The sequence below is a fragment of the Anas acuta genome, chromosome 1 (genome assembly GCF_963932015.1).
Source record: "Anas acuta chromosome 1, bAnaAcu1.1, whole genome shotgun sequence".
NCBI classification, from domain to species: domain Eukaryota; kingdom Metazoa; phylum Chordata; class Aves; order Anseriformes; family Anatidae; genus Anas; species Anas acuta.
This window is the reverse complement of record NC_088979.1, coordinates 140,287,575-140,314,025: the sequence shown is the minus strand read 5'-3', so window position 1 is coordinate 140,314,025 and position 26,451 is coordinate 140,287,575. Positions and strand designations below refer to the sequence as shown.

The 26,451-nt window shown below is 48.5% G+C and overlaps 2 protein-coding genes across 3 annotated transcripts; one reads left to right on the top strand and one right to left on the bottom strand.

The window, feature by feature from the left end:
* Positions 1-167: 167 nt before the first annotated feature.
* IL17RA (interleukin 17 receptor A) lies at positions 168-19,456 on the top strand. 2 transcript variants are annotated; one of them, XM_068660999.1, is made up of 13 exons: positions 282-429; positions 4,136-4,190; positions 4,698-4,722; positions 6,904-7,050; positions 8,281-8,405; positions 9,516-9,642; positions 11,513-11,560; positions 11,652-11,809; positions 12,912-12,989; positions 13,426-13,511; positions 14,461-14,567; positions 15,643-15,684; positions 16,237-19,456. In XM_068660999.1, the coding sequence occupies exons 2-13, from the start codon at positions 4,158-4,160 to the stop codon at positions 17,745-17,747; spliced, it is 2,487 nt and encodes an 828-aa protein (XP_068517100.1). In that variant the 5' UTR covers positions 282-429; positions 4,136-4,157; the 3' UTR covers positions 17,748-19,456. The 2 variants fall into 2 exon arrangements, with proteins under 2 accessions (XP_068517092.1, XP_068517100.1); XM_068660991.1 differs by lacking the exon at positions 4,136-4,190 and having other exon boundaries at positions 168-429.
* A 3,609-nt stretch (positions 19,457-23,065) lies between these two features.
* TMEM121B (transmembrane protein 121B) lies at positions 23,066-24,892 on the bottom strand. Its single transcript, XM_068661021.1, has one exon. It carries the CDS (start codon positions 24,762-24,764, stop codon positions 23,211-23,213), a length of 1,554 nt encoding a protein of 517 aa, XP_068517122.1. The 5' UTR covers positions 24,765-24,892; the 3' UTR covers positions 23,066-23,210.
* Between the last annotated feature and the right edge of the window lie 1,559 nt (positions 24,893-26,451).

Below are 26,451 nucleotides of genomic sequence, written 5' to 3'. Positions count from 1 at the left end.
AGCAGCCTCGGGCAGCCGCAGGCTGTGCTGTCGGACAGTAACGAGGCAAACCCAGTCCCTCTGTGCTGTGCTGTGCTGTGCTGCCTCCTGCCAGAGCAGTGTAAGGCAGCGAGCTCCCGGCCCAGGTGCTCGGCCCGGGCCGCGGAGCAGAAGGAGCAGCAGGAGCAGCCGGGGCCGAGCTCCCCGCAGCCCCACGGAGCTCCCGGGCTCCGCCCCGCCGCCGCGGCCCCTCCTCAGGTGAGGGCCGGTCCCGCCCCGGCCCCGCGCCCAGGTCGGAGCCCGGAAGCCCCGAGGCCGCTCGGCGGGGCCATGGCGGCTGCGGGGCCGCTGCTGCTCCTCGGCCTCCTCCTCCCCCTTCTCCTCCCCGCCGCCGCCGCGCTGCGCCTGCTGCTGGGCTCCGCCGCGCCGCCCTTCAGCTGCTCCCAGCCGGTAAGCGCCGGGGGAACGGGGCACGGCCGGGGGGAACCCGGGGAGAGGAGCAGGGACGGGGCGGGAGGGGAGCTGGGGTGCCCGTGAGGAGTGCAGGGGCTGAGGGCTGCCTGTGCCTTTGGGCAGAGGGAAGAGCCCGGGGTGCGGTGGGTGGGCAGCGCGCCGGGGAGCTGCCTGCCCTCCCGGGGAGCGCTGCCCCACGGGGTGTCCTGTGCCTTCCCCCCTCCCCTCCCAACCTGTGACACTCTCCTTCTACAGCCTTTTCCTGTCCGCGTTTCCTATCCTTTGTCCGCTCTGTCCGCTCGCCCAAAGTTTGGCTGTATATTTATGCTGCTTTTTTTTACCCGACCTCCCCGCTGCTGCTTTCGCTCCTATTTAAAAACGCCTGGAGAAAGCGCTCCGCTCCTGCTGCTCGACTTCAGGCCGGCTGTTGTGAAATCACCGGGCGCAAGATCTTAGCGAAGGGGAAGGAGGATATTACAAAATTGCTTAGGCGTCTAACACAACAGTGGGTATCCCAAACGCCGCTCGTCACGGGGAGCCCGTCAGTCGCACACATCGTGGAGCTCCTGCGGGTCCCCGGTGCTTGGGCTCTGGCGCTGAGAGATGTGAGTGGGCTCAGCAGCCAGCCCTCCTGCAGCCTCTGCGAAAGGACCAGCTGCAGGCACGCGTCCCAAGGAGCGCGATGGGCCCACGTTGCGCCAGGCGGGAGCTGTTTCCCTTCCCTTTCCGACGGTTGCGCTGGGCCCCTCGGGGTGGCCGCGGTGGGACCGCTTCCTCCTGCTCCCGCCGCCTCGGGTAGGGCAGGGCAGGGCGAGCAGCGGCGGTTTTCAGGCCAAGCCCTGATGTGGCTGAGGCTGTTTGGGAGCTGAGGAGTGAAAGTGCTGTGTGGGTATCAGTAGACACCTGTAACTGTAACTAAAAGTAAAACGAAGCGTTCAAGTGTTCGTTAGCAGGAGCTCATCTTATTAAAACGCCAGCAAGGACCTTAATGGGCCTTATTCACCGCTGCTCCAATGAACCTGCCCGGCTGTAAGGCTGAATAACACGGCTGTGAACCCGGCTCTTTCCAGTAACTGTTACTTGGATGTGTCATCTCCAGGCAGGAGGGGCTGGACTTTCTTGCTAGGCACAGGGAAGATCAACCCACACTCAAATACCCATCTGGTTGTTCACTGTGAAGTGTTTAATCACGGTGCTCAGCCACTGGGCTTAACCGCTTCCTGATGGGGCATGCCTCACGTCCCAGGGGGATGCTGTTTGTAACAGCCCTGCCAGCTTTAAGGGTTTGGCGAGGTGTGTTTTGCTTTGGTCTTGGAAGTGATGGGTATTCGCTACAAGTCTGGAGAAGAATGGATGCAGCATCTTTCATGGAGATAAGTGGTGGTGATACATGTGTGGAAGACTTTCCTGGTCCGTTTTTGCAAACTTCCAAATATTTCTGGACATCTTGGCATAAAAAAAAAGATTAGTGATCAAAGTTACCAAGACATGATAAAGAAAACACTATTTTTTTTTTTTTTTTTTGCAAAGAAACTTCAACTTCTGAGTTTGTTTTTTATTTTGCTGAGAGTTAGTACAAGAGAGCATTTTTCTCCATGGCTTCTAAACTAAACAACAACAAAGCAAACAAACAAAAAAGCCACAAACCATTGCTGTAGAAGATGACTGTTTCCTAAAACAAACCATTTTTCAGTAAGTATTCATAAAACATGTTCACGTCCTATTGATCTCTGCTTCTTTGAACCGATGAATCCGGACAGGGGAACTTCAGTAAACCTCAAATCAGCCAAGCCTCAGGAGATATACAGAGTGGCTCCTAGGTGAGAGGCAGATTTTGGGAAGCTGGAGCCCTTCCCATTCAGCAGTTGCTCTTTAAAGGAAAACTGGATGCCTGCCCAGCTTGCTTCAGTTTCTTGCTAGTTACCACAGCATCCTGCCGGGAAATCTCGGCCTCCAATTAATTTAATTGAATTGTTATGACATGGTGCTGTTAATCGGTTTCTCTTTTTTTTTTTCTTTTTCCACATTCGTATGATCTCTACGACATATGGTCTGTTCTTCTCTGCTGTCAAAAAGAAAAAAAAAAAGGCTTCAAAAAGTAAACAAAACAGTTGCTTAGCTTTCTGTGGAAACGGGACAAGAAACCGAGAGGAGCTGACTGTGCCTGTCCTTTTCTACCAGTAAGAGTTTCAGCCTCGCAACCTTCTTGCTCTCGTATTTATGTCCATAGCTTGGCTTGTCGGGCCTGAAAGGCAATAAGAAAATAGTGAGAAGAGAACATCTCGCTTCAGGCCTCTTCTGTAACAATGTGCCCAGCAAGCAGGCTGCATGACTGCGGGCTTTATCTTCAGCTTTTATGCGGAGCTCTGCATTTGTTGTTCCCTTTCTTCCCATCAGCAGCTCGCCCGTCTGCTGCGTGCGGCCTGGCACGCGTCTCGACTCTGTCAACGCTTCTGACTTGCTTCCACGTCTACGTGGGCGAGCAGAAAATCACCACTGCAACTTAATTTCTGTTGTATCATCTAAACTTGTTTGCTCAAGGAGGGAAACTAGGTTAATTGTTTCTGCTGACCACGGCTTTGTTAGTGCAGCCTGAATGAGCTGGTGCGTCAGATAGTGCGTCAGGTGGACCTTTACAAGGGAAAGCCAGCAATATTCCCCCCAGTGCAAATCTAGAGATAACTGGCTTATTTTACTGCAAAACTGGCTTGTCTTTGTCTTCAGTTCCTTCCTGTTTTCTGGCTGCCATTCTCTGGAGTTATATTTTCTGGTGTAAAGCTGTGTCTGCGCTGTCACTTCATCATCTTCTGTTAGCTCAGCCTCCTTATGCCTACAGCGAGGACCTCCTGGCTGGATTAATTATTCTTCTGGGCATTTGGAGCCATTGGGTCGCCCCTGTGAGGATTTGGGGATAGGGAAGGGAGTGGGCTAACAGCGGAACTGGTGCAAGCTGCCCTGTGGAGGGAGGATCCTTTCCCCCTTCTGCTGGCAATGTGGCCAGAAAGGAAGGAGTCTCACCTACATGTATGCTGGGAACACTGCAAGCACCCCACCTGGAACAATACAGCTGGAGGCAGAGAGAATCCACTGGTGTGCTGTGCTGGTTCAGTATTCACACTGATAATGAAACAAAAAGCAGGAATCGCAACTGTTGCTCGGTTAATTGTCTCGTCTGCTACCAAACAGAAACACCAGCACGCAGGTGAAAGCAGGTACTGCTGCCCTCCAGGCAAATAAAGCCTCATCATTTATATAAGGGCCCTAGCGGGGTGCAGTTTACAATAACTGCTGATAACTGGAACAGCAGAAGGACAAAATGACTGAATATTAATTGTCACATTTTAACAGCGGTCGTTAAGTTGCAAACATAAAGACATGGCTAGTAGCCCATTATTTTCGTTGCCTGTCGTGGGCTCGCCCTGGGTAGCTGCTAAGCCCCACAGCTGCTCCCTGCAGCGGGGTGGGGGAGAGTCGGAGGGTTACAGCAAGAAAAATCCCGGGCTGAGATAAAGACAGATTAACTGGTGAATCAAAGCAAGCAAAGCAAAATAAGGACTTTGTTCACAAGTTCTCTATCCCCGGCAGGCAGATGTTCATCCCTTGCCAGGAAAGCACGGCCTCGTCACGTGTGACAGCTGCTTGGGAAGGCAGAGGCTGCGACTCTTAATTTGTGTTAAATATACGTATAACCTGTGTTTTTCAGTGCTACAGGATATAAATGCTCGATGGAGGATTTCTCCGCAATGTGGGGAGTAATTGTAAGAGTACAGTTCAGACCAGCCTGCTACCTGATGTTCAAACTACCAGTTTGGCGGTGGCTGCTGTGACATTTTGAGCATGACAAAACCAGCTAAGCTCCCCCTGTGTTTCTCACAGGTCTACAACAAGCACACAGACACGCTCTGCTCTTGGCTACGCTGCAGCTCCTCCACCCAGCGCAGGGCACGGTTGCAGGGCTCTCTGTGCTCCTTGTCCCAAGGCTCCCAGCCCAGCGGTGAGGCTGGGGGGTCCCAGGAGAAGCTGGGGGGCTCTGCGTGGGAGTTGCTGACTCCTGGGGAGCAGGGGGAGTTGGCTGGTTGGATGGCACGCTTGTTTTATAAGCACCAGGACCTTAATGCCACATCTGCCAGCTTTTGCTCAAGGTTTGAGAGGGAGCGTTGCCATTAAATTGTTTCTGCCACCAAACAGAAGCAAATCACTGTCAACCCAGTTTCTTTTCCCTCAGTTCATTAACAATATTCCTGTTTGTTTCTTTTTCCCAACAGGATTTAAACTGCCTCGTAGAAAATAGTAAGTTACTTTTTTTTCTTTATTGATGTCTTCTTATCAGATCATGCTTTTTTGTGTCTTTCACCCGGGTTCATACAGCAAGCTCTTTCTGCTGAAGTTGGGGAGATGTAAAGCGACTCTGTTGCTGTTTTGCAACAGCACTGCTGTCATGCCAGGCTTTGGGAGTTTTCAGTTTTAACTGGAGCTGATCAAGGATCAAAGAAGAATAGGAACTTAAGTCTCCTTCCCAGGGTATGGTTGGGGTGTGTGGAAAACATACAACCTAACTCATTTAGTTTGTATTTAAAAGAAGGACGGTCAATTTGTAAAGAAATGGGAATTTTAAGACAAATTTGTCCGTATGTGTTCATTACAAACTACTACATGTATGGTAGTACTTGATGGAAAATTAATGTATGAACTTGGAAGAAGAGGGGGCATAAAGGGGTGCAGCTGAGAGCAAGGAGTAAATCATCAGGCGTGAAGCACAGTGCATTGGGAAAGGAAAGGAGGTATTGTAGGTCCTCCTGAACACAGGTGTGAGCGGACATAGCAGACATAATGGGTCAAGTCTTACCAATAACACAGACCTGATACACTTCACTGTAATTTTTTGTTAATGCTTAAAAAAAAAAAAGCCTGTTCAGCATTCCTCTGTTTGGTACGTGGAGGCATCTGGGGGTGTGGCAGAACTCCTTAGTGTGCAGGTGTTGGCACACGTATTTCTGCAGCCATGCTTGGCATGCCAAACCAAGGAGCTGACTGCTGAAAATAACCAGATTTTAATGTTTTAGGCAGGAGAGAGGTTGGGTGGGATCGGGTTGGGTCATATTTCCCATTGGCAGCCAGATGCAGGAATACAGCTTGGCAGCAGAGCTAAGCCCAGCTGCAGCTCCACCATTAAAATGCTGCCTTATTTGAGGATTTAGTTTGAATTCTGCCTCTTCTCTCATATTATGTTTTTCTCCTGTAGGGAAAAGATTTGTTAGTACTTAACGTACTTCTCTGTAAGGTACTTCAATTCTACCAGGTTTTCTCCAGATCTTAGGTAAAATGAGCGTGTGAGGATTTCCGTAGCCTAAAGCCAGGCTGTCAGGAGCAGGTTTAGTGTTTGTGTGGATGCACCAAACAGCTGAAGAATTACATACTGAGCTCTGCAAAGCCTCTGTAATCATTTCACCTCTTATCCTTTTTCGTTTTTGATATATTCCGAGATGACACTTGCCTGTTGGTGTGATTCATAGATTGCGTGGCACAGCTCATGCTCAGTAGCTCTTCTGCTGGTCTTTCAGCAGTGCTGTTATAAATAAATCCTGTTATAAATTCTTGTTAGGTAGATGTGGCCTACCCAACGTGTGCTCAGATGTGCACCAAAAAGTGTTTTGTCTGAATGGTCCTGCACACCAAATGGCACAGATACTGTTTATATTGGCAGTTCTGCCCCTCTCCCCAGCCCGACAGTTATCAGATACGCTATTATTAGGTATTTTCTATTTATTTCTGGATTTATTTTTTTATCTTTTTTAGAAAAATGCATACCATTGGGCCTACGCTCGCCCCCACAGAGCTATTTAAGACATCCCAGCAGTAATGGTTTCCCACTTGCAGCTCCTCCTTGGTTTGTCAGCCTGGTTCTTCCCGTGCTTGTGCTCCGCTGATACTCAGCAGAGCTATTTTTAACGTGCTCTGGTAATAAGTCAAATGTCTGACAAAAGCCTAAGTAGATCGTGTCTGTCTAATGCCTGTCATACCTGATTGCATTTTCTGATGAGATTACAGGACCTGCTTTCCCTAGTACTGTACAGACGGACATAAATCATTTTTTCTGTCCAGCGGGCTCATTAGTTTAGGCAAGGTGTAACGAGCAGTCACTGGAAGGTTCTAAAAGTTAATTACGCTGCTTTAAAAACTGCCTGGGCATCTGACATTATCACTGGAAGGCTTGAAATTAGCGCTGGTCTTCTAACACAGATGTGTTTTAGCAACGAGATAGTGACTTGCTGCAGGAGACACTGAGTTCAGAACATTACAGGTAATTTATAAAGTATTTGCATGCCGAAAACTGCTTTTTTTGAGCAGTGAAGCAGCCTGTCATGCAGATTTACCCTCCGTGTTGCCCTCACCAAAAGGGCAGACAATAACTGCAAGTAGGCAGGCTTCCCTCTGCCCTGCTCTGAATAACAGCTTTCGCTTGCTGGACAGGTACCTGCATAGAGAGAAGCTGGCTGCAGAATCAGACGTGGACACCTTCTGCCCCCAGCAGTCTTCACGTCTCCTCTGAAGTTTTCCGTCAGACAGATGGAGAGCTGCTCCCCGTGCTTCGGATAGAGTGGAAGGTGGCCACCGATGGTAAGAGGTGGTTGTGGGATGTGGAGCAGAGCAATGAGGTGCAGTCTAGTAAGGACAGGGAGGAGAACTGTGATGTGAAAACTTTCACTGGCCTAGTTGTGGAAGGACAGCTTTGAAATTTGGGTGTTTGGCTGCTTTGCTTTGTTTTGGTTTCATTTAAGGAGTGGTTTTGTTTTTGGTTGTGTTTTTTTTTTTGAAGACTGAATCTGAGCTTTGAGTATGCTGGGTATTCAAGAATTGAAAATGTTCCCATGCATGTGGGATAGTGACATTTAAAATGGGAAGGGCTGATAAAAACGAAATGAAGAACAGTATGTACGTTTCCCACAGTAGTAAGGGGAAAAAGGAGGTTTGCAGTGCAAGCTGTGCCCTTTCAAGGCAATAATAGTGACTGTGGCATTCTCATGCAGTTGAATTACATCTACGAACTGAACAAATTACAATTAATTTGAGAGCATGCATATAGTAGTTTATGTGCTGTTAACCCAGTGCAAGTGCCTCCCATTTAGGACAATCCAGTCTTTGTAACTCTGAATTTCCTGTATGCGTGTGTGTCTTGGTAAAGGAATAGTTGTCCTACTGGAGCGCTAACAAGTACCAGTTGGTCAAGTCTTCTTATTTGGAGAGTAAATTTGATGCTTTTTTGTTTTCGGTGTTGTGCTTGTGTGCACTCATCCATAATTTTTTCACTGATTCAAGACAGGGTTAAGCACATTTGTTTCCTGCTTCTGCAGGACCTGTGTCTGAGGGTGGTATAGAGTTGTTATCTCAGTGCAGCTGCAGTAGCATAGAAGCAGGAATGACTCAGGTAAGACTATCATTTGAAGAAGCCATAGTTCTGGATTTTCTCATTGTTTTACTTGGTACAAACAATCCCAATATTTGCTCCGGTGCCAAAACTGTGTAAAGCAGTACTGAGAGGCAGAGCTAAACAGGGCACCAAACCTATGAACTGCCAGAGCGTCTGGAAGATGCAGTTGCCTTCTGCTCTGCCCCTTTGTTTGCAGAGCTGGAGCTCTTGCTGTGCAGGACAACCTGCAGTGGTGTCAGTCAGCCCTGCACACTCACTGTTTTCATGGCCAGTTATCTCTGTATTGGGGTTCCCAGCACTTCAAAAGGAGTCAGACCGTGACAAGAGCAAGCACGGCGGTGATTTCTGGGGGGGCTGCAACCTGTACAAGCGCAGCTGACATGAAAAGGAAAACTTCTCTCTCTGCCCTGTGCCTGCAGCTAGCATCCGGTACCTCCGAGGGGCAGAGCTGGCTGTGATGCAAGTGAGCAGCAACCAACAGGTCTGCGCCCAGTTTGAGTTTCAGAACAAATTGCCGCTTCAGGTCCGTCCGGACGGAGGCCGGGTAAGTGCCAAGGACCCCAAACTACTTATTCTAGTCCAGGGGTTTGGTTCCACTTTCCCTATTTTATAGCGAGGCTACCTTTTGCTTTTTCCATTACGTACCCGCTGGTTAGTCAGAGGAGCTGACGTAACGATCAGGATATTGACCCTGAGACCTGGTTTCATTTCCAGTTTGGTTTATGCTTGCATGTAACAATGTACAATGCCTGCTTACCTTGGTTTCTCTTTCACTTTTACCATTCTCAGGGTTTAAGTACTGTTCCTCTCGGTGCCTAGCATGTGTCACTGTTCTAGGTGCTGTTTAAAGCAAACAACTGTGGCAGTTTTTGCATTCTGCTTAATCATCATGACACTTAACAGCCTCTGTAACTTGGTCTTTCATTTACCAACCTCTCTCTCACGTACTCTCTTGCTGTGGAATAAAGTGCCAACCTGGTCCTTCCAGTCTATGCTCTCTTTCGGGAGCTCATCAGGAAAGAGCTGAGCATCCACAGCTCCTCTTATGAACAAGAGGAATTTGGAGCTTGGTCTTTAGCACCCAGAAGTGGATGAAGGTTGGCTTACCCACTGGAGCCATTGCCTCTCTCAGAATTTGCACAACATTGCTGATACATGGGAAAACAATATAAATTTAATGATATATTATCTTTGGAAAGGCCAAGTACAGAATGATGCACATGCAGTGCAATTCTAAATGCTTAGCACTTGCACAGCACAGCAAGATTTATACAGGACTAAACTTTCAGTCTCAAAGCTGCATATTCTAGCCTAATCTCCTTACGTAAATTCAGAATGTAGTTCAGTGGGAACTGCACAAAGTTATTTGGCATGAGACCTTGTATCAGCTCAGGGATCCCAAGAGAGAGCTGTTTGCTTTTTTTTTTTTTTTTTTCTTCTCCTCATTCCAAATACAAGAATTGGAGACAGACCAGAGGACTGGTACATTTAATGAATGAGTTCCTTTTTTTTTTTTTTTCTTACAATCAAGCTTTAGAAAAAAGATCATATAAGATGAGGCAACACAATGGGACCGTACCCCTCAGCTGTTAATTTCAGTGTCTTGATAGCACAGCAGTCTCAATTTATGCCCTCAAATGTGTTTTGTTTTCAGTGGAATTTCACTTTTAACCGTTTTGAGGTGGAACCTGGCCAAACTTATCAAGTGACTGTCTACCACCTGCCCAAATTGAGCGTAGATGGAGACTACAATTGCAAGTCCGCGTCTCTCACAATGCCTGGTAAGAGAAGCTCTAGTTTCCCTAGGCCTTGAGCTCAGGGCTTTGTTTGATAGTTTATGGACCTGTTTTTTTCCAGACCAAGCCTGTGAACTGTGAGCAAGTTGGTGATAAGGTGATAATGTTATAAGAACTTGTCCTTTCTGAATACTGCTGTTTTGAATGTCTATGGTGTTAATATTTTACAATACTCCTTTGTTTTATATCCAAAGTGCATATATCATTTTGGGCTACAAGTCACAGTCCCTTTTTTTTCTGGGATCCTGTGTCCAGCAGTTTGTCAAATCTCTACTTGGAATAAGGTGCACGTGGAGGGACAATACTGTGAAGAAAAGACACTTTGATTCTGTTTGACAGTAGTTCCTGCATGGAAGATACTGCTATAAAAATGTGTTAAGCTCTATAAAAAGCTAGACAAAGCCATGGACTTGGGGCTCTGAGTTGAGGCATTGCATTTGTAGCTCATTAAGGATTCTGCTACAGCTATTTCTAAACAGAAAGTGATAAGTAAACCTGAAAACTAGTGCAAGTGCCACATTGAAGGGCTCACTGAAGATGGGTTACATCTGAATTTTGTTACTGAAAAGGTACAAAGATATTTCAGCTACATGAGTAGGGCTGTAGACTAGTCTCTCGTGCTCTCTGCAGACTATCATTGCTGCTTGTGTTTAATTTTAAATCTTTCATACTTGCCCCTTTTTGTGGAAACTGGAACTACAGACCAAAATGTCCAAATCAGAACAAGTTAAATTTGGCTCCTAATACCAAATTTTAGGCATGTGAATTTTGATTTCAAAGACAGAATTGGGCATGACTTTCTGAGAAACTTGGTAGAGCTGACTGCCTGACCCTTTCTTGTGTATATGCAAATTTTCTTATAACTAAAGATCTTGTTTTCCCTGAAGATGCTGAGCATCTGCAGTGCCCTCTGGCTGCACTGACTACATTATCAATACATTCAATATACAGCTTTAAAAATGTTTAATGATTTTCTTCTTGCTTATAGTTGGCAACATGACTTCATTATAAAATGGCAATGTATGTCGTGTGTTTTCAGCCATCCTACATTTTATCATACATGGTAATACTGAGCTTTCTGGTTTTGTCCTGCGCTGCTCCCCAGAAACCTAATACATTGCGTCAAGGTCAGCAGCGGCAGGAAGCTTTGCTGGCTAGAGCTTACCTGTGAATTACAGGGGCATGAACTTGAAAGTTGGAAACTAAGATCTGTAATGTTTTCTTTCAACTGTTTAAGCAAGCCATTGCAGGGAGTTCTTTCTTTTCTTTTGTGTCCAAGCCCTGGAGGAGAGACGCAGTTTAAGCTGAGACTTGTAAATCCCACATTGCTAAGTGTTGAATGTGTGACTCCAGATTTGAATCTGAAAAAGGTCCCAAAGAGCAGGGCCAATCTGCTAAATTAAGCTCAGAGAACTGTAAATGTGGAAAACTATTTTGGGATCGAGAAAGACTCCAACTTCATAGTTTTCCTGAGGCAGAATGCTTTTTAGAGGAAACTATGGCTGCAGCGCTCAGGGTCCAGAGCTCAGTATGAAGTTTTCATTCCACTGTGACTTTCTCTGTACAAGTCTTCTATCAGCAGGGCTTGTCAAATATTACTGTCTTAATAAATACTGTATGTTTTTAGACTTTTCTTATCAATATCTCTATTCAGGAAAAAAAAATCAGTGAAGGGGCTAGTTTATACATTGGAAACTGATACTATTCTGCTGTAGAATTTTTCTGTTGCTTTGAAACAAAGGTCTACTCATCAAGGAAGACTCAGTTAGGTGTCTGGCTTCTGATAAGAAAATGTGTGTTTTTCCTAAATGGCAGTACAATGTTTCTGACTGGTGACTGGTCGTCTGTCTTGCAGACTGCAATGACTCTCTGATGAAAAGAACCACCCCGTGTATAAAGACAGGTAAGAATCTGTCTGAGTCATGTAGTCATGAGCGCCCTGCTGCAATACTTCTGACAGTTAAGAAACATGGGAATATCTGCACCACTTCCAGGCAGCCTATGGGAGCCCAGGATCCAAGCTAAAAGTCTAGATGATATGACTCTGCTCGTAAGCTTTAACCCGTGGACGGAGTCAACGCGGTACCAAATTCATGTGACCAGTTTCCTGAATGAGAAGAAATGTAAAATGATCACGCGTGAAGTCACAGAGGTAATATCAGTTATATCTTCCATGGAAATCTAAACATTTCCGTTAGAGTTGCTAAACAAGGAGTTGGAGCCAAGGTCTACTGAATGCACTTGAACTGCAGTATTCAAGGTGTTCTTCTCTGATTATTATCTTGCCTTTGGAAAAGGGAAATTTCTTTCCATTTGGTGGATAAAAGATCTTTGAGAGCCTCTTTTTGATATGTTTTCTAATGCATGGAGCAGTCTGTAAGCAGTGAGGTTGGATGAAGAATGAGCATTTGTAACAGGTGCTTCACTTAAACTGACAATCAATTCCTGCAGGTTTTACTGCCTGTGTTGCTGAGAAGTTCCAAGTAGATGCGGTTTTCTGACATAAAACTCCCTTTTCAAGCATCTGAGGGAGGAGGGATACTGAATATTTGTTATGAGTCCCCACCCTTCCTTGGGGGAGGGCAAATAAAATGGCATGCAGCTTGCTTAATCTTTCCATTCCTTCCATATTTAAGCTTTTGTATTCCATGTACTGATAGGCTTTTATTATTGACACGAGCAGGTACTGCTGTGTGCACATTTCCCTGGCAGAGAGTAATATACTTCATTTTTGAGTATCTCTACTAAGAACTGTAAAGAATATATTTACATTATGATTTTATTATTTTGCTATTTTTCAGGTAACAAGGACAAGTTGTCCTCTGTTCAAGTGTCCAGAGGCATCAGTGTTGATGGCTTTTTTAATTAAACACATGAGGAATTTTTTTAATCATACATTTACACATTTAAAAACTTAAGACGTTAACATTAAGAAACTGTAAACTTAACATATTTGAAGTTATGCAGGGTATAAACTTAATTATGTTTCCTCTTACCTGTGCAGCCTTAGCCTGCTCTCTCACTTGCGTAACTATTATCAGTCGTATGTGACACCTGCAGTGATGGTGGCCAGACCATTTATCTGCTTCATTTTTGTGGGTCTATTGTTGCCTTTTTTTCTAAATATAAAAAAAAAAAGGAAAGAAATTTATGCTTCTTTGTTACACTTCATATTCTCATCTCAACTTCTTTTCTTTTCCTGCTTTCATTCCATTTTCTTCTTCCATCTGTTAACTCACATCTGATTTCTGCAGGGTGAACTACCCTCACAAGCAAATGTCACAATCAAAATGGAGAAGAACTTAAGAGCTTGCTGCAAGTACGAAGTACAGGTAGGGTCTTACTGTTGTCCCTATGTCCCTCCTTCCTCAGCAGGGCAGTGTTCAGTTTAGGAATGTTACGGTTTTGCCCAGTGTTTTGTTCTGAGATTTGGAGGTTAGCCATTGTCTACATCATGAAAATAATGATTATAGCAGAAATATTTTTTTTTAGTATATATATAAAAGTGTTCTCTGTAGACAGTGGCTTTTCTTAGCGCACGATTGCCAAATCAGGGAATGGCAGGTGTGCCACCCCAGGAGCTCACTGCCTTGTTAATGTATAGTGAATAACATAAGTATTCCTGATTAATCTTGTTTTTGAAGTGGAAATGGGAATTCTGTGTACCTGTGCTAAAACACAGGGATTGCAGAGGCAAGGGGAAAGTCAAGTTATAACAGAATTGCTTTTAAGAATAGCTTCTGTGTTCTGAATTTATTTTGACTGCAGATTCAGCCATTCTTTGCAAACTGTGGCACAGACTGCCTGAGACACTCTACTTTCATCCCATGTTCACCAGCTCCAAGTGAGTACTCCTTTTCTCTAAATTAGATTCTAATTGTTTTACAGATGAGGGCTGAATTTTTAATGAAACTCTCATCTTTTTGCAGGTACAGACCCATCAGGTAAGAAGCTCCTCCAGTACCCTGAAACTTCTCTTGCTTCTCTTTTACTGTCATATAGAGTAACAACTGATCCTCCCTGACCCAATGAGCAGGAAATGTCCCTTTGTACCACTGAGTTCAGAATGAATTGTATTAGAGTTACTTCACCATGCTTGAAGGCAAGTATTTGTATGCAGCATGATTTTTTTTATGCAACATGAATCTTAGAGAGCAATTTTTTTCAGAGATACTTCACTTGCATAAAATTCTTTGAGAAACACTTTTGACAAGAAGAGTCTTAATTTGAAACACTATCTGTCACTTTGCCTAGTGTTAAAAATTTTGCATAATATAAAGCAGCTCTTGGAGAGAATAGCTTGCATATATTCATTTTTATGAATGTCAAGATAAATCATGTGCATAATGATTTAACATCTTTTTTTTTGGCTGCACCAAGACCTGTAAGGTGCTGGTTTTGCTAGAGAAGTAAAAAGGAAAAAACACCTGAGTTTGAAAAAATGCTTCACCTAAAATCATAAAAAAAACTTTTGAAGATGTATTACGTGAAACAGGCAGGACATGGGCAGCATGCCTGTCAAAGCCGGATAAGCACTGATTGCTGTGTACAAAGGAAAGTTATTGGTCTGTGTTTTCAATGTGTTGCACATACGGTTCTTTGTGGAGCAAGTCTGTGGTGCAGAGCATCATTGTGAAAACAGGATGTCATACCGCCTGCGGTATGTTGTAAGGGTGAAGTACTGGATCACCCATCATTTTGGGCAAAGCCACAGTCCTTCTCCCTTGGTCCCTGCTGTTCAAGAAGCTTCCTGAGTGAAATTCATTATTTGTATAAAGCAATGTCTGAGTGCTCTTTTTGTACCACAGATGATATGATTATATGGCTCTACTGGTGTATCACTGGGATCTGTGTATTACTGGTGGGATCAGTCATAGCAGCTGTCATTTGTATGACCAAAAAGCGAGCAGGTAAGACTCATACCACCTAGAAACAAAAGACTCAGTGCTAAAAATATTTTTCCTACTTCTGTAATTACTCCTCTTACTATTTTCTTCCTTGCCATTCTGATGTACTGCCACTAAAATAATGCCTATGTAAACACTTTATTATTTTCTACATTGTGGAACTTGTAGCAGCCTAATACCATCCACCTAGTTAAGTAAAGCTGCCAGTGAATTATGCTGTCTGATGCTCCGTTTTCATAAAGCTTAAGAGCTCATAAGGGGAAAAATAAACTCCATCGTTCAGCCCTTTGTTTCCTGCAGATTGCTACAGATCTCCTCTCCATTTATTTTTCTTCTGCATTTTGTAAGAGTTTTGCAAGGCAGAAGCTTCCTGTTTGTCCAGAACATGCTCTTTCCCCTCTCCCCCAAAGTCTGCAAAATTCATTTTCGTACTATTTTGAGTTTAAGTAATGTTTTTCAGTGAATGTGGAAGAAGAATAGGACACAAAGATGTGCTTTGTGCAGGCTGGAAAACTGAGTGATTAAGAACTAACTCCTAGTCTTTTTTGCTGTATCTGTGGGACAGTTATTGTAGGGAAACTGTGCAACTCATAACTGTGCTTTTACCTGAGAGGAGAAATTGGAAATATTTTGGAAAAATTCTTAGTATAAAATTTAACTGTAACATTTAGCTTGGGACATTCTTTAGAGAAGCCTCTTAAGAAATAACTCTCTCTAAAAAAAGATAAATAAATAAATAAATAAATAAAGTTTTCTCTTTAACAAGAAGTAGGAGAATGTTTGGAGGTTCTGTACTTTTTGAGAGGCTGTCCAGATCTGAGAAAGATGGAGAAAACAGGTTGTGTGTGCATTCCTTCTCCTCTCCAACACAAAACGTAGTGAAGTAAAATTGGCTGTAGAAGAGTCTTTGTTCATTTAGTATACTTCTTATTAGGCTTCTCCCTCCCCACGTCTTCTTTATCCCCATGCTGTTGAAGAGTTTGGGTTTTGAATGTAGCCATTGGAAGGGGTTGTCATGTGAAGGGGCTAATTTTATTTCTTGTTTTCAGAACTGACAGTGACTTTCTCTCTCTTCCAGCACTCCAACAAAGGAAATGCAGCCATAATGATTTGCAAACTGGTAAGATGTCCTGCTTGTGTGCCATCACACACGTAATATATTCTGGAAGTCTTGGGTAGTTGTCTAAAAAGGGGGTTCTCCTGTGCTCAGTAGCATTGGACAGAGGATATGGAAGTTGGAATACTGTCTTTGGCAGACTGGAGATAATTATTTTGTAAAGTGGTGGGGTTTTTTGATACATCTAAGGCTGTACTGGCAAAAGAACCCTTGATAATCATTTAAGCAATAGGAAGAGGAGATTGTTTTGGGGTTCACTCAGCTCTCCAGCAGGGAACGTATATTTTCAAGCCTCTTGAAGGCAATGTGTTTTACTTTTGTGTGGTGAAATTCCATGAACCACCCAAGCATTATTATAAATCATAGCTCCACTATCTGGGCTTTAATACAAAACTTCCGCAGTAAGGTGTTGCCTGCATATGTTACTAAAATAGCTTCAAAACTGGGAGTTGCTAGAACCTTTTGTTAATATCCTCCTGTGCGGATTGCCACTGGTTTGCATCATTACAATTTCAAGAATGTGGCTGGGATTGATATTTTTCTGTCTCTCACCAGTACCATCTACCGACCTTCCTCTGCCACCCTTAAAGCCCCGAAAGGTTTGGATTGTGTACTCCGCCGATCACCTGCTGTACGTGGATGTGGTGCTGAAGTTTGCCGAGTTCCTGATGACTGTCTGTGGCACTGCTGTCGCCTTAGACCTGCTAGAAGATCATCAGATCTCAGAGTTGGGGCCATTACCCTGGCTTACTCGGCAGAAGAAGGAAATGGAAGACCTGTCTTCAAAGATCATCATCTTATGCTCACGAGGCACCCAGGCCAAATGGCAGGCCATGCTTGGGAGTGTGCCTGTTTGTCTCAAGCAAGATCAGCAAAAGCCAATGGGAGATCTGTTCACCCCTGCCTTGAATTTGATCTTGCCAGATTTCAAGAAGCCAGCCTGTTTTGGAATGTATATAGTCTGCTATTTCGATGGGATAAGTAGTGAGAAGGATATACCTGATCTATTCAACGTCACATCCAGGTACCAACTGATGGACAAGTTTGAGGATGTTTATTTTCGGATTCAGGACTTGGAGAAGTTTGAACCTGGGCGTATCCATCGAATCCAGGAAATCACAGCTGAAAACTACATTGATACCCCTAGTGGGAGGAAATTGAAAGAAGCAGTACAAAAATTCAGGAGCTGGCAGATGGAGCACCCAAACTGGTTTGAGGCTGAAAGCATCTGCCTGGATAATGAAGAAGAGTCACAGTCGCTGAGCAGAGAGAGCCAGGTGGATTCATTGCTAAGCGAACCAGGTGGGATTGTGAAACAGCAGCTGCACCTCCGGGAGCCTGACCCTAACTGCTGTTATGTTGTCAACCTCCACATGCACGAAGGCGAGAGCACGGGCTGTAAACTACAGCCTCAGCTTAATCTGTGTGGAGATCCAGCTTCTCAGGTGACGGTCATTCCTATGGACGAGGCCCCTCAAGTTCAGGTAGTGGAGCCTGTCCCTTCCATGGAAGATAAAAATATACTTGGTCATCATGTGCTGAGTAATGAGGACTGCATGGAAGGAGTTCCTCTTCTGGAGGCAAGTTTTCCGATGAGGAATAACGTCATCCTCCATGGTGACTGTGAAGTTCCAGCAGAAGATGACCAGAGTCATGCAAACCTTTCAGGTGATCTGAGGCCCCATCTGAATGGGCTCATGTACTCTTTTTATCAGCAGAACGTCATTCCTTCAGATCCATCTTTCTGCCAAGAGGAGTCTGACAAGCAGCACCAGTTGGTCTTCGATGAGCAGTGCAAAGACCAAAGACAGTCAGTCCAGTCAGACCAGGGCTACATCTCCAGATGTTCTCCTTTGCCTCCCGATGACCTTGTGGAGGAGGAGGACGAGGAGGAGGAAGAGGAAGATCAGGAAAACCAGGTGACCTTTCATGAACTCTCTTCAGATGTCTTGAACAATCTAAAGAGCCTCCAGCAGCAGCTTTTATTCCAGGACATTCAGCGGAGCTCTGAGTGGGGGTATCCAGCTGAGCTGATAGACATGAGCCAGTCTTCAGAGGGCTGTTAGGCTCTATCTGGGATCTGCTCCGTTTGAAATACACAGATGGAAGGTAGCACACACAATGCTGAAACTGCATTTCCAGCACCATTCTTGTCCTGGTGTTGCAACGGACTGGGTGGTGGGCTCTTCCTGTCTGCTGCCAGGAGGCAGGATGGCCTGGCAGGTGGGCAACAATTGCTGCTTCTAACCTCTGTATGGAGAGAGGCATCAGATACTAGCCATCACTGGGAGAGAAGAGGCAGTTTACATGGAGAAATGTGTTGTATTGAATCCTCACTGACTGACTGCAGAAAAATTATCGTGGTTCGTCCACTTGTGCCTTCAGAACTGCCTACAACTGTGCGGGTTTTATTGTACTTGGACGGAAATCAAGGCCAGGAGTTGAAGAGTAGATTTTCATAGGATGGCAAACTTTGCATTGCCAACTTAATACATATTTTAAATCTTTTGTTGTAAATACTGTGTTGAAGATCTGTGCCTTAAATTTCAGCTAGATTGGGGCTGTCTCTAAAGAATCACAGAATGCCTTAGGTTGGAAGGGACCTCTGGAGGTCTTCTGGTCCAACACCTCTGCTCAAGCAGGGCAACCTAGTGCAGGTTGCACAGGTCCGTGTTGAGACAGATTTTGAATATCTCCAAGGAGAGAGACTCCACAGCCTCTGGGCAACCTGTGCCAGTGCTCAGTCACCTGCACAATAAAGAAGTGTTTCCTGGTGTTCAGAAGGAACCTCCTGTTTCCGTGTGTGCCCACTATCTTTTGTCCTGTCAGTGGGCACCAATCAAAAGAGCCTGGTTCTGTCCTCTCTGTACCCTTCTTTCAGGTATTTATGTATATTGATAAGATCCCTCCCCAAGCTGAACAGTCCCAGCTCTCTGCCTTTCATCATAAGGGAGATGCTACGGGCCCTTGACCATCTTTGTGACACTTCATTGGAATCTCTCCAATATGTCCACATCTCTCCTGTACTGAGGAGGCCGGCACTGGATAAGTGCTCAAAAATGCTGAGTAGAGGGAAGCTTGACCTGTTGGCAGGGCTTTGCCTAATGCATCCCAGGATGCCAGTAGCCTTCTTTGCAGCAAGGGCACATTGCTGGCTCATGTCCAGTCGGTGCCCCCTGGGACCCCCAGGCCCTTTTCTGCCAAGCTGCTTTCCAGCTGGGCAGCCCCCAGCACGTCCTGGTGCCTGGGGCTGTTCCTCCCTAGGGGCAGGGCTCTGCGCTTCTCCTGGGACTCCATGAGCTTCTGTCAGCGCACTTCTCCAGCCTCTTGAGGTCCCTCTGGGTGGCAACAAGACCTTCTGGTGTATCAGGTACTCCTCACGGTTTTGTGTCATCTGTAAACTTGCCAAGGGTAAACTTTGCCTTATCTGTAGCATCATGGCCCCTGTAGCATAGACGGGGCTAGTCAAGAATGGCATTTACCTTACTTGTTACCACAGTTTCTGCAGTCCAGCCTGCTGGATAATGGTTTGAACACAAAGCCTTTCTGCTCTGCGTTCAGACAAGCTTGTCATCTCATCTTGTCTATGTTTACTTGTCAAATCTCGTGAGCTTTTTTTTATTTCAGCTTTTTAAAAGTCTGATCTCAGAAAATAATCCGCTCTTTTGACTTGCAACCAATATTGTACTATGCATATTTTGTAATTGTATTTGTTTATAACTTGTGTTTTGTTTCTTAAATTCAAACAAGAATACTTTTTGATATATTTACTTAACTACTCTCATGTCCTCAATTCTACCTAATTCCTTAGGTTAGCGTTTCGTCTAGAAATTTGAGACAAACCTGAGGCAGAACCAGAACTGAACAAGCTGACAAACACCAAACTGTGCCTGCAAGGTGCTTACGAATACAGCTGGAGACCTTCTTGTGGGAGGGGAGTGCGTGTCCCTGCAAAATGGGTGGTACAGAAGTGGAATGCTTGTAATTTCTGTGCAGGGCTGGTCAGCGAGGCAGGGCTGTTAAGAGAGCTGCCTTTCTCTGCAGCTAAATGCCTAGAAAAACAGAGAGAGGGGCAGCCTCTGCACACACCCAAACTTCAGGCTCGCTGCCACCATCATTTCTTCTCTGCACTAGACCTAATCCAGCAGGAGCTCAGCAAGTGGTAACCGTGAGCTCAGTGTTTCTCCAGTGGGAACCCATTTCTCGGATTATGTGAATAATTGTCATCTTGCTGATCCCCGTTCTTGAAATTTCTTTTATTTTACAGCAATTAGCATTTAAATATGATTTTTTTTTCCCATGAGCCCTTTTCAAGTGGTATTCACTTCTGTAAATCATTTAAGTAGGAAGCTCAGAAGTGTCATCTGGATTTTTTTTGCTTTTGTCGTTCCCTTCTCATGTAGTCCCCTCGGTGTTGCAGCTTTTAGGATTCGGTTTCACTTGCAAGAAGTTTGTTTGACAGAAAAATCCAGCCATTATTTTAGCAATCCAATGTGAGGAAAACAAGTAACTAACGCATCTGTTGGTCCCTGAACATAAAACTGAAAAGCTCAGCAAGACTCAAAGGAGGGAATAAAAGCGCAAAATCAGTCACAAGTTTCTAATTTTATTTTAACAATCTTGCTTTTTAAAAAATACAAGTTCTGATTAATGCCAGGGGATGCCAAATGTGCACTGGCCACAGGCTTCATCTTTCATTTCATTTTTTCCTTCTGGGAGTAGCCATCTCTTTTGCCAGGATAGCAAACAGCAACAAAATGCTGAAGAGCTGAGCTCTGCTACAGGCCTTATAACAGGACTCCAAGGGCTGTGTGTCTTTGTGTGGCACAACCTTAGCGAAGTGTTACTGACCTGGAGCAGTAATTAAGGTTGGGCAGAACCTACAGCAGGTGTGCAAGGTGCGTTGGGGGAGGTATTGCTTGCACTTGGATGGTACCGCTCTGTGTTTCTTCTACAGATGGATCTGTTTTGTGGCAGAAGGGTGTGAATGGAAGTGAGAGCTCAACTACCAAAGGGAAGGGAATTCAAAAGGTGGAGCAGGCTTATAAACAGGACGTTGCAGAGCTTTAAATGTTTCCCTGGAGTAAGTAATTGAAGTAGCAGCAGCACTACCCTTTTAATTGTGGGGGGGGCTTCGGTACAGCAAGCTGCTACGAGAGCTTTATGCTTTCCAAACAACACATTTACTAATGAGCTAGAAACCATGGGGCTATAGAGAACTACGTCTACAGAGGAATTTGGCACAACAGAAGCATCATTTTGTAGTGTCATCTGTCCCAGGCAATTTTTGTAGCTGGGGACAAATTTGAACTCTAATTTCAATGTAGTCAAAGGTCTGAAGATGCCATGGCTACGTAAGTTTCTGATACACCATTTTCTCACTAATGTCTTAAATTTAAAAAAAAAAAAAAAAAAAAAAAAAAAGGCACTCGCTGTTGAAACGGCAGCTTGTGTGCTATAAAGGGGCACGAAGTAAGACTTGTAATTCTGCTGGGATTCTTCTGGTGTCTCAGCTACGCTTATGCTTCAGTGTATGAGGGATGTTGCACTCACTTCTGGTGCTATCACAAACCACACCATCGGAACAGCAAAACATAGCTGGGGGTGAATAGCTTTTTTTGTTTCACCTTATTTTGGGCACATATTTTTATCATTATCATTCAGCTGTTTGACTGAAGCAGGGAGTGCTCCTAGGTGCAGGCATCATCTCACTCTCTCTTGACTAAGACTGTAGCTCTGAGGTTTTGGTACCTGCCTAACACTGAGAAAGGAAAGTGTGAGGAAACGCGTATCTGTACAGATGTAACAGACCTATGACTACACCCCCCTCGGCCAGGAAATTAGCATCCCCTAGACACGGCTCACATCACATAGGAAAAATTTACAGTACTCAGTTTTACAATCACAGTCACTCACAGCACCAAGATTGTCCGGACAAAAAGAAGTTACAGAAGAGATGGCCACTGGCCAAAATTCACACAACTGCCCACCCGAGGGCTCAGGTTAAAAATAAAGCACTGGTGGGAAAGTGAAGCCCAGTCTCTGCCGGCTCTCCGTGTGGCAGGGGGAGAGCAGCGAGCTGCCCCTCCTGGGTGCAGCTCTGAGCAGGGCAGCGCCGTCACCCCATTTTGTCCAGCCCCCAGGGCTGGGGGAAGAGGCCGGAGGCAGCTGTGGTTGTGCCCATGGGAGCTGGGAGCTGGGAAGGCTGTAAACAGGTGGTGGTGGTGGTGGTCCTGCTCCGGGGAAGGGGGTGGGATGGGGGCTCTGTCCTGCTGAAGCCGGAGCACAGAGCTCCGGGCAAGGCCTGCTGAGGGCCCTGCGCAGGGCCTGGTGGTGCTCATGGTCCCCTCGTCACCAGGACAGCTTGAAAAAAAAAGGCTCTGGACAGGAAACTGTGCTGTATTTCGATGCAAGCAGCCTTGCCCGGATAACAAAATAAAAGCCTGTGAGGGGCAAAGTCCTTCCTCCAAGCGTGGCCTCTGTGCTCCTGCTTCCACGCAGGACTTCAGGAGCCAGGCGGAAGAGCAGGCCTTCACCCGCACCAAACATCCATGGAGCTTAAACCAAAGATAACTGTGTTTCTACGAGAGGTTGCCTACGATTAACTGTCCTCTCCCCCCATGGCCATGCACACAGAGGACAGGATGCTGGTGCGGGGGCTTTCGCCAAGGCTCGTGAGCCCCTCGGAGACTCCTGTAGCGCTTTGCTCTCCGTGCTGCGAGGTGCATCGAGCGCAGGGCCACCCCCAGCAGCACCCGGCCCCTGGTTTCAGAGCGGGGTGGCCTGTAGGCTCAGCGTGCACTCAGACGTGGGAAGAGGGGGCAGAGGAAATCTTCCCAGCCTTCCCGGCCTACGTGGAATGAAGCCCTACGCTCTGCATAAAAGAAAACCGACACTGATCCCGTAAACATGCATATTCACAGAGAAATGAGAGCCCCAGCAAGTGGGTGCTGCTGTCTGAAATAAGCAGTAGGCTGCAGTAAAACCCTGTTCTCACCAGAAAGAAATGTCTCGGGGGTAGTGAAATGGGGTGTGAGCCCCTGGACCTGGTCCGTAGCATGTGAAGTCAACGCATGACGCGACAGGTTGGAGCACAGAGGTAGACTTTTCGGCTAGGAGGAAGGGGCTCCTAGGCTTGAAACGAGAAGGTTGCTTCCAGAGGCTCCCCGGCTGCTGCTCCCCGACCCCCTCGGGCTCCGCAGGGAAGCAGAGGTGGCGGCATTGGGAGACCTGCTGCAACCAGGGCATGCATCTCTCACCCTGTGCACACCCCGAAGGTGCGAGGCTGTCGTTCAGGCCCCGTTTGCATCCCATCACCGCAGTCAGCAGGAGTTCCCAGACGAGGGGGAAAATATCCACCAGTCCCTGCCGTGGAGGGGAGGAAAGGGAAACCGGACCCCGATGGTCATGCAGCAACCTGGTGTCTTGGCGGGGGAAAGGGTGGGCTCCTCCGAGCGTCGCGGAGGGGCAGGAGGCCTGGAAGAAGCCTGGCGGTGCGGGGCGGTAGCGTTGTTGGCGGCGGTGGGGTCTCAGCCCTGGGCGGTGACCGCCAAGGCGTTGACGTACCCGTGGGGACCCACGTCGGCGTCCGACAGCCCGTGGGCCAGCGGGGCGGCGGCGGCGGGGGGCATGGCGGGGGCCCCGTACTTGGCGGGCGTTGGGGCGGCGGCGGGGCGCAGGAGGCAGCAGGTCTCCAGCGCCTCGAGGCCGCGGCAGGCGAGGAAGAAGAGGTTCTTGAGCATGAAGAGGGAGAGCGGCTGCTGGTAGCGCAGGAGCAGGAGGCAGCGCAGGGCCAGCAGCGGGGCGTCCAGCAGCCCGGCGGGCAGCAGCAGGTGCAGGGCCAGGCGGGCGGCTCCGGGCGGCCGGGCGGCGCTGAGCTCGTAGAGCCACAGCACCGGCGAGGCCAGGCAGAGGAAATAGACGGCGATGAGGAGGTAGCGCAGCGGGGCGGGCAGCGGCGCCGGGCGGCCGGGCTGCAGCACCAGCTCGAGCAGCGAGAAGCTGTCGAGGAGGTCGAGGCAGGTGGCGAGGAAGGCGGCGGCGGCGCGGTGCTGCGGCGGAGGCTGCGGGGGCAGCAGCAGCTGCCCGGAGCCCTCGGTGCCGATGGCCCGCAGCAGGCAGTAGAGCAGCGGGGCGGAGAGCGCCAGGGTGATGCGGAAGCCGGTGGTGCCCAGCGGCAGGCGCAGCTCGATCAGCTCCAGGATGGAGGTGCCCAGGATCAGCGCCGCCTTGGGCGTGAAGGCGATGGAGTAGATGAGCCAGGCCAGGTGCGCGTAGGCGAAGTCTCCGCCGCGGGGGGGGCCCCCGGCCCCGCGCCCCCCGGCCCCGCGGCCGCCGGGGGGGCCGTGCAGCAGCAGCGGGTGCGGCGGCGGCGGCCCGGGGGGGGGCGGCGGCGGGGGCCGCTCCCGGCGGCGGGCCCGGCTGTTGCGGCAGAAGAAGATGCCCCAGCCGGCCGCCAGCACCAGGTCGGTGGCGATCCAGCTGCACCAGTACAGGTCGGTGACGGCGATCAGGTAGAGGTCCAGCAGCGCGCCCTGCCCCAGCAGCAGCACCAGGGACAGCGCCTGGAAGCCCCAGCGCCGCCCGCCCCCCGCCCCGCCGGGCCCCAGCAGCGCCCCCGCCGCCGCCCCGCCGCCCCCCGCCCCGCCGCCCGCCGCCGCCGCCCCGTACAGCTCCGCCGCCGTCATGCCCGGGCTGCCGCTGCTGCTGCTGCTGCTGCCGCTGCTGCCGCCGCTGCTGCTGCTGCTGCTGGGGAGCGGCGAGGCGGCGGCGGGCGGCGGGGCGGCGGGCGGCGGCACCAGGGGCTTGCTGATGCTGATGCTGTCCTCCTCCTCCTCTTCCTCCTCCTCCTCCTCCTCCTCCTCCTCCTCCTCGCCGGGGCTGCTGCGGGGGCTGCGGGGGCGGCGGGCCCGCGCCGAGCCCGAGCTCGACCCCGAGCCCCGCCGGCTGCCGCCGCTGCTGGAGCCCCCCGGGAAGAGGGGCTGCCGGTCGGCGGCGTGCGGCGGCGGCGGCGGCGGCGGCGGCGGCTGGAAGGAGCCCGAGGAGGAGGAGACCGAGCGCTGGTTGGAGGCAGCGCGGTGCATGGTCCGAGCCGGCCCCCGAGCCGGCGCGCCGGGACCGACGGCCGAGCCCGCGGCCCCCGGCCCGCCCCCGGCCCGCCCCCGGCACCGGCCCCGGCCCCGGCCCCGGCGGCGGCGGCACCGAGAGCCCGGGAGGCGGCGGGGGGGGCCGGGGGCGGCGCCGAGCCGCAACCGCAGCAGCAGCCGGAGCGGGCGTCTCCGCTGGCGGCGGGGGTGGGCTGGGGCTGGGGCTGGGGCTGGGGGGGGCGAGGGGAGAGCGGCTGTGCGCAGGGGGGGCAGCAGGGGAGGGGAGGAGTGCGAAGAGGAGGGGGGAGGCTCCCCCTCCCCGCCTGGTCTCAGGGTGCCTGCCCCAAGACCCCCGCCAGCGGAGCCGCCTGGGAAAGCCACACGCCACAGCCCCCCGAAAATTGGAGGCACTGGGTGCTCGCTTTCAGTCTGCCGTGAGTAATTGAGCTTCAAAGTAAGTGGCTTTTACCGCACGGATTTCCTGACTTCGAGCCAAGCCAAGTACTGAGGGCTCTGCCCAACTTGCCTTGATGGGGATGTTGTCTTAAATTGATGTGAATAGCCCTCAAGTTCCTACTTTATTGAAAGCACCTCTCGGGGCCTTGACTGAACCGCTAGCAGTGTCCTCGAAACCAGCTAGGTTGGTGGGTCTGCCACAGCACCAGCACTGATGGCTCGGCACACCACGTCCCACCGTGGGCTGGTGCTCAGCACCATCAGCCCCTCACTCCTCCCCATGCCATCATCTGTCAGCCCTGCAAAGCTTCCTGAATAAGCTCTACCCACAAACGTTGTATTAACTAGGATTTCTGACAAAGAGCTGAAGTGGCTTGACTTTTGCAGGTGAATGCTAATCAACACGTGGGGCTGAGCAAGACCTCAGTGCTCAGTATTGGGATTGGGCAGCCAGGACAGAAGTGACAGACATCTAAAACGCTCTGGTGCAGGCTCCCTGGGGAGATCTGCCCCAGCAAATACCAGTGGGTGCTCTTGACAACAAATTGAAACCAGTCTGAGCTTCTGGGAGTATTGACACTGGAAAATAATAATATTAATAATTGAGAAAGGGTGAATTTGGGGTGGGATGACAGGAAAATTTCTTTAGACAGATAATAATCAAGAGAAAAAGCAGGGAAAGAAGAAGAAGAATCATGGCAGAAGTCTTACTGTCAATGGAGACCAGAACAAAGGGGCACAGATAAATTTGTTTTCTAAAAGCATGGTCAAGACAGCAAGAAAGAAAACCAGCTAAGATAACTGGAGGCCATGCAGGCTTTAGTCTAGTTGCATGGGCAGCACAGTACAGAGTTGGTACAACCTCTAAACTGAGCCAGCAACGCCCAGGTGTTCCCATGGTCTCCCCCAGTGTTTGCTGTCCTGCTTTAATGCCCATGCTGCTGCACCTCTGCGGCCCTTACCTGCATGGCTGGGTCACCTGTTTTCACTTGTTTTCTGCTGTGCTCACACCGTGTTCTCAGTGCTCAGGTACACTTGCCAGGATTCATCATTGCAGCTGTGCTACTTGTGTCCCATGCATTCCTCTAACTCACCTTGTCACGGTGCATAGTGTGAGTTGAGACGGAGTGTGCATGCACTCGGGTGCTATTTACAAGCCCTTTCTCTCAAATTCCACATTTCTACCAGCAAATAGAAAGTACTCATGCTAAGGTCAGTAACTGTAGCA